Genomic DNA, 6,137 nt, shown 5'->3' on the forward strand with positions numbered 1-6,137 from the left:
AAATGCAAAGGATTATTATTATTATTGTTGTTGTTGTTATCGGGGTTGGGCGTTGGGGGCTGTTCTGCAATCAGCAATGCATTTGAAAAGGCCACAGACTTGTGGAGTCCTGTAGCTCAGTGGTTAGAGCACTCGCTTTGCAAGCGAGAGATCTGAGTTCAATTCCAGGCAGAGGGCGAAACCTTGGGCAAGTTTCCTTACTCCACACAGAGCCTAATAATAATCCCTCCAAAACCCAAAACAATAATAAATGGGTCATTTTCAATCTACGACTGTTTGTGGGACATTGCTGTGCGCAATTGGCTGCCGCGTTCGCCCACAAATATACAGTCAATTCACTTTACAGTGTGTTCTGTGAAGCGCTTTGGGACGTCCTCCCGACGTGAAAAGCGCTATATCAAATGCAAAGGATTATTATTATTATTATAGACTCGCAACCGCCTGCGGCACAGCAGAGCCTGCGCAGGAGCGCGTGCGCAGTCGCGTGGCGGTAGGAGGAGGCGGAGCTCGGCGTCAGCAAATGGAACGTGAGCCCGGGAGTGGGCGGGCCCCGGCTGTCAATCAGCCCCTCCCCCCCACCCCCACCTCGTCACACTGAGTGACAGGCGGCGGACCAACGGGCAGCGGGGGCGGGGGGAGGCGCGGTCAGGCGGCCAACGGGAGCGGTCGAGGGGCGGGAGCCGGTGAGCCGTGAACGAGAGCGCTGGCCAATGAGCGGCGAGTTCGCGGGGCGGGGGGGCGGGGTCCGGAGCGCCCGGAGCCGCCGCGGGTTTAAATAGCGACCCAGCGCGCGCGACAGAGGGAGAGAGACAGAGATCCCGCGTCGGAGACGTTGTAAACGGCATCGCTTTACTCGCTGCGCCCCTTTCCTGCACACACCCCAACCACCGCCACCGCGGCCCCCTCGGTCGGGCTGTGCAATTGCGATTCGTTGCATTTCGGCGGGTGGGTCGGTCGATCGGTTGATGTTGGAAAGCGGCTTTTGCATCGGGTGTTTTTTTTTTGCAATCCCCCCCAAAAAAAAATAAGTTTGGCAATTTGTTTTTTTTGTGTGTGCATTATCTTTCTCTCACTCGTCTTGACTGGTGCGCGCGCGTGTGGGTGTCCACCTCTCTCTCTCTCTCTCTCTGCTGTGCTGCGGCGTTTGTTTGCAATCGCAACCGTCCCGCCCAAAACCCGCCCAACACTCCCCCCTCCCCTCATGTCGAGTGTGGAGCCGTTGCCCGGCGCGAGCGGTCCGGAGCGGACGGCGGCCGCCAGGACGCGCGCTCAGCCGCCCGGACGGACGGCCGCCGTGTGCCGGAGCCTCTTCGGGCCGATCGACCACGACGAGCTGAGGCGGGAGATGAGTCGGCGGCTGAGGGAGTGCGGCGACCGGGACCGCAGGCGCTGGAACTTCGACTTCCAGACCGAAACGCCGCTGGAGGGGGAGTTCGAGTGGGAGTCCAGCAGCGCCCGGGAGTCGCCGGGTTTCTACCGGGAGACGGTGCAGGGCCGCGGGAAGGGGCGGCCGCCGGCGCCTCAGGCCGTCTGCCCGCCTCAGGCCGCCGCCGGGGAGACGCCGGGGCGGCTGCACAGTCAGGAAAACAACCAGGAGAACCGGTCGGTCAACGTGCACCCGAGCGGCAGAGCCAACAAACACTCGGCCTCCCGGAGACCCGGTACCGGCACCGCCAACAACAACAACAACACTCACATCACAGGTCAGGGGCCGCCGCCACAACACACACCGTCTGTCTGTCTGTGTCTCTGCCCCTCTCTCTCTCTGCCTCTCTCTCTCTCTCTCTCTGTCTGCCGCCACACACACTGTCTGTCTCTGTCTGTCTGTGTCTCTGCCCCTCTCTCTCTCTCTGTCTCTCTCTCTGTCTCTCTCTCTGTCTCTCTCTGTCTGCCGCCACACACACTGTCTGTCTCTGTCTGTCTGTGTCTCTGCCCCTCTCTCTCTGTCTGGCTGCTTGTCTCTGCCGCTTCGCCTTTCTGTCTGTTGTGTGTCTGTCTGTGTTTGTCTGTTTGTCCCTCTGGCTGTCTGTCTGTGTGTCCCTCTGGCTGTCCCTCTGGCTGTCTGTCTGGCTGTCTGTGTGTCCCTCTGGCTGTCCCTCTGGCTGTCTGTCTGGCTGTCTGTGTGTCCCTCTGGCTGTCTGGCTGTCTGTCTGTGCGTCTGGCTGTCTGTCTGTGCGTCTGGCTGTCTGTCTGTGCGTCTAGCTGTCTGGCTGTGCGTCTGGCTGTCTGGCTGTGCGTCTGGCTGTGCGTCCCTCTGGCTGTCTGGCTGTGTGTCCCTCTGGCTGTCTGGCTGTGTGTCCCTCTGGCTGTCTGGCTGTGTGTCCCTCTGGCTGTCTGTCTGGCTGTGTCCCTCTGGCTGTCTGTCTGGCTGTGTCCCTCTGGCTGTCTGTCTGGCTGTGTCCCTCTGGCTGTCTGTCTGGCTGTGTCCCTCTGGCTGTCTGTCTGGCTGTGTCCCTCTGGCTGTCTGTCTGGCTGTGTCCCTCTGGCTGTCTGTCTGGCTGTGTCCCTCTGGCTGTCTGTCTGGCTGTCTCTGTGCGTCCCTCTGGCTGGCTGGCTGTCTCTGTGCGTCCCTCTGGCTGGCTGGCTGGCTGTCTCTGTGCGTCCCTCTGGCTGGCTGGCTGTCTCTGTGCGTCCCTCTGGCTGGCTGGCTGTCTCTGTGCGTCCCTCTGGCTGGCTGGCTGGCTGTCTCTGTGCGTCCCTCTGGCTGGCTGGCTGTCTCTGTGCGTCCCTCTGGCTGGCTGGCTGTCTCTGTGCGTCCCGCTGGCTGGCTGGCTGTCTCTGTGCCCCGCTGGCTGGCTGTCTGTCTGGCTGTCCCTGTGCCCCGCTGGCTGGCTGTCTCTGTGTGGCTGGCTCTGTGTCCCTGTGTCCCTCCGGCTGGCTCTGTGTCGCTGGCTGGCTCTGTGTCCCTCCGGCTGGCTCTGTGTCCCTGTGTCCCTCTGGCTGGCTCTGTGTCGCTGGCTGGCTCTGTGACCAGCCGGTGCTGTGGCCACCGGCATCGCTCTGTGTGTCTCTGTCTCTCTCTGTGCCTGCCTCTGTCTGTCTGTTTGTCAAAGCCAATTTGTGTTTGTTTCTAACGTTAAAAATAAATCCAAACCTTCACACTTTTTTCACAAATAAAACCCACACTTCGAGTTCAGAACATTCCACCTTTTCTTAAAAAATAGAGATTTTAAAACTTTTTTCCCCTTTGAATCTTTTGTCCTGACAGATTACTTTGCCAAGAGAAAGAGGATAGTGGGGTCTAAGGGTACGAGTGAGAACGTGTCTCTGTGCCCTCCTGTACCTGGAGAACAGCCTCCAAGGAAGAGGATACGATAAGAGAGAGGGACGAGGAGAAGGAGGAAGAAAGAGAAGGAAAAGGTGAGCGGATCGCATCATATATCTCCTCGTGGCCGAGCGAGCAAATATACACGCGTGCACCCTCCTGGAGACATGAGCAAAAGCTTCGTAGTATTGAGTAGTAAACAAGTTGGATCTTACTTACGTCAGGTTTTTGGGGGCGAGGTTTTAGCTGTCATTGTCCCGTGACACTTTGGTGTGTGTATGTGTATGTGAGAGAGCTACAGCAAAAGCCAGTCCAGTGGCTTCTTGTCCTTATCTTTCAACCTTAAATCTTGCATTATTTTTGTTTGGAAATTGTGTGTGTGATTGAGATATATATATATATATATATATATATCTCTCAATATATATATATATTGCTTTTCTTTCATTTAAGTTTAAAAAGCAATTCTGGGCAGCTTGCCAAATGAATAGTCATTGTTATGACTTCTGCATGTTAACTGTGCGTGTACATTTAACTATTTACTTAACGTTATTCTATTTTTTATATTTATAATATATATTGTGTGTGTGTATACAATTTTGCACCAGTTACTTAACTCGTAGTAAACTTTTTTAAAAAAAGATGGTCTTACTGGGATTTTTTTAATGAGGTTGGGATTTTTTTAATGAGCCCTGATTCTTGTATAAATATTTTTTTAGCAAGCATGCTGACCTGTAAAGTGTGCATGTATATGATATAATGTGTGTGGTATATATATATATATATATATATGTGTATGATAACTAACTTGTAAATCTCTTGCAGATATTTGCACTCCACTCTGGTGATTTTTTAAAAAATATTTTTTAAGAAAAACACAAAGAAATTGTCTGACAGATCATCGTTGTCAAACATTGGGCTGAACAGAACAAGAATGGACACAATTGGAATGACGGAAGGATGGATGGAGCATTCTTTGGGATGTAGCATCAACCCTACACAAGCCACTGATTCAGGGTTAAAGGACTGCAGTGTGCAATTCAAACCAAGACTATTGCATATTTTTATTCGTAATATATGCATTAAACTTCCAGAGTGGCCCAGAAATGTAAAGCCACAATGAATAAATCACTGGGGGAGAGACATGGTACACTCTGAAATCTCAGTGCAACTCGTGATGTAAATTTGTAAAAAAAACAAAAGCTTATTACTAACTTATTTCTTATTTATGTTCGGATTTTTTTTTGTTTTGAATTGATTTATGGAACCAATATAACTCCCCTTATCCTGTGGGACCAAAGGGCACCCAAGGCACGCTTTATTTACTGAAACAAGAATGTAAATATGTTGTTTTTTAGTTTCCGTGTCTCTTTTTTGTGTGTTCACATTGCTGTTCGTAGTTAAATCGTCTTTAGTATATACTTGAAGGTCTGAGCCGTATCTGTACGTACCACTGCCACTTTTAATTGGGGGAAACAATTGGAAAGAGAAAAAAAAACACCCAATCTTTCACCTGAATAAATGAATGCAATTTCATTACAGTTGTTTCATGGTTTATCTGCATTATTTCAACAACACCTTCCATTGATACAGCGTGCCTCATACAGTGTAGAGTCCCAGAGTGCTTGACTGGCGGAGCATGACTCCGAGGGGGGGGTGCGTGACCGTAGGCACGGTCCAAGAAGAAGGTCTTTGGGTGTGACCTGAAGATGGGGAAGGAAGGCCAAAGCAAAGGGGATAGGGGGAGAGAGTTACAGAGTTTTGGTGCTTGATAATTTGGTGGTTGTATCGGGTAAAGTGGGGGTAGGTGACGTATGGGGAGGCTAATTTAGAATAATGGCATTTTACAGCACAGAGATCATTATTTGGCCAATTATGCCGGCTCTTTTTATATAAAAAAAGCCACCAGTCCCACTCCCCCTGCTCTTTCCTATAGCCTTGCATATTTTCTCTTGTTTTCACATGTATATCCAATTCCCTTTTTGAAAGTTGTTGTTCAATCTGCTTATTTGCCCCCAAGTTCTTATTTAGAAATCTCTATCTTTGTATCTCGTTTAGGCTTCCTTGATGGTCTTTCATTATGCTATTCCTATCCCTTGCAATGAAGGGGTAAGGTGTGTGTGGGTGTATGTTTCAGAAGTACACCACATTGTATGTATTTTCACATTTGCACTGAAAATGAGCCCTTTTTGAACTGTATTTGAACAATTAAAATGTTAAAGCTGCATCTGCTGCAATCGCTCAGTAAAAAGTCACAAGTCCCTGTGTTCGTGAGGGAGAGAGTCAGAGACGGAAGGAGTGAGGTTGTAAGGTCAGGGGCAACCAGTTAAATTTGCACTCAAAATATTCCTTAATTTGCACCCCCTTTACCAAACATTTTTTCCCTCCCCCCAAAAAAAATCAGTCGCTATGATTAAAGACGGCTGATGACCTGGAGGGTCAAAGCGGGTTCCCCAAACCCTATCAGTGAGTGAGTGATTCACTCAGCCTCGCATTCAAAAAAAATCTCTGATGGATATTGCCTTTAAAGGTTACACCACCTGCCTTTGTCCGCCATTGATCAAGATCTGACTGGATTCATTTAAATAACTTATGCGCTGAGCCAAGGGGGGGGAGGAGGGGGCTCCTGTGGGGGTCTCCTTCGTTGGGCAGCAATTCACATTGCATTGACTCATCATTTCCTGCTGTGGCCGCAGTTCAATGTTTGTTTGAATGGGCCAGTGAAAGGGACAGAGAGAGGGGGGGGGAAGTTATTTTTATTCATTGTATTTTGGGATTTCCATTATTTAATGACACAAAATTTAATACGGGGCAAGGGGGGTGGTGAGTGTGCTAACTTCAGTATAAATAGTAATAATCCTAGCATTTGATA

The 6,137-nt window shown here is 50.3% G+C and overlaps 1 protein-coding gene across 1 annotated transcript; it reads left to right on the plus strand.

The window, feature by feature from the left end:
- The first annotated feature begins 1,185 nt into the window (after positions 1–1,185).
- Positions 1,186–4,806, plus strand: cdkn1cb (cyclin-dependent kinase inhibitor 1Cb). The gene is made up of 3 exons (XM_042341484.1): positions 1,186–1,703; positions 3,209–3,360; positions 4,091–4,806. Exons 1-2 carry the CDS (start codon positions 1,202–1,204, stop codon positions 3,316–3,318), a joined length of 612 nt encoding a protein of 203 aa, XP_042197418.1. The 5' UTR covers positions 1,186–1,201; the 3' UTR covers positions 3,319–3,360; positions 4,091–4,806.
- Positions 4,807–6,137: the final 1,331 nt, after the last annotated feature.

The sequence above is a fragment of the Callorhinchus milii genome, unplaced genomic scaffold, assembly GCF_018977255.1.
Source record: "Callorhinchus milii isolate IMCB2004 unplaced genomic scaffold, IMCB_Cmil_1.0 Scaffold17, whole genome shotgun sequence".
In the NCBI taxonomy this organism is placed as follows: domain Eukaryota; kingdom Metazoa; phylum Chordata; class Chondrichthyes; order Chimaeriformes; family Callorhinchidae; genus Callorhinchus; species Callorhinchus milii.

Coding starts and splice junctions, on each gene's coding strand:
- cdkn1cb (XM_042341484.1), top strand. CDS start 1,202: ATGTCGAGTGTGGAGCCGTTGCCCGGCGCGAGCGGTCCGGAGCGGACG. Junction 1,704..3,208: donor CAACAACACTCACATCACAG/GTCAGGGGCCGC, acceptor TTGTCCTGACAG/ATTACTTTGCCAAGAGAAAG.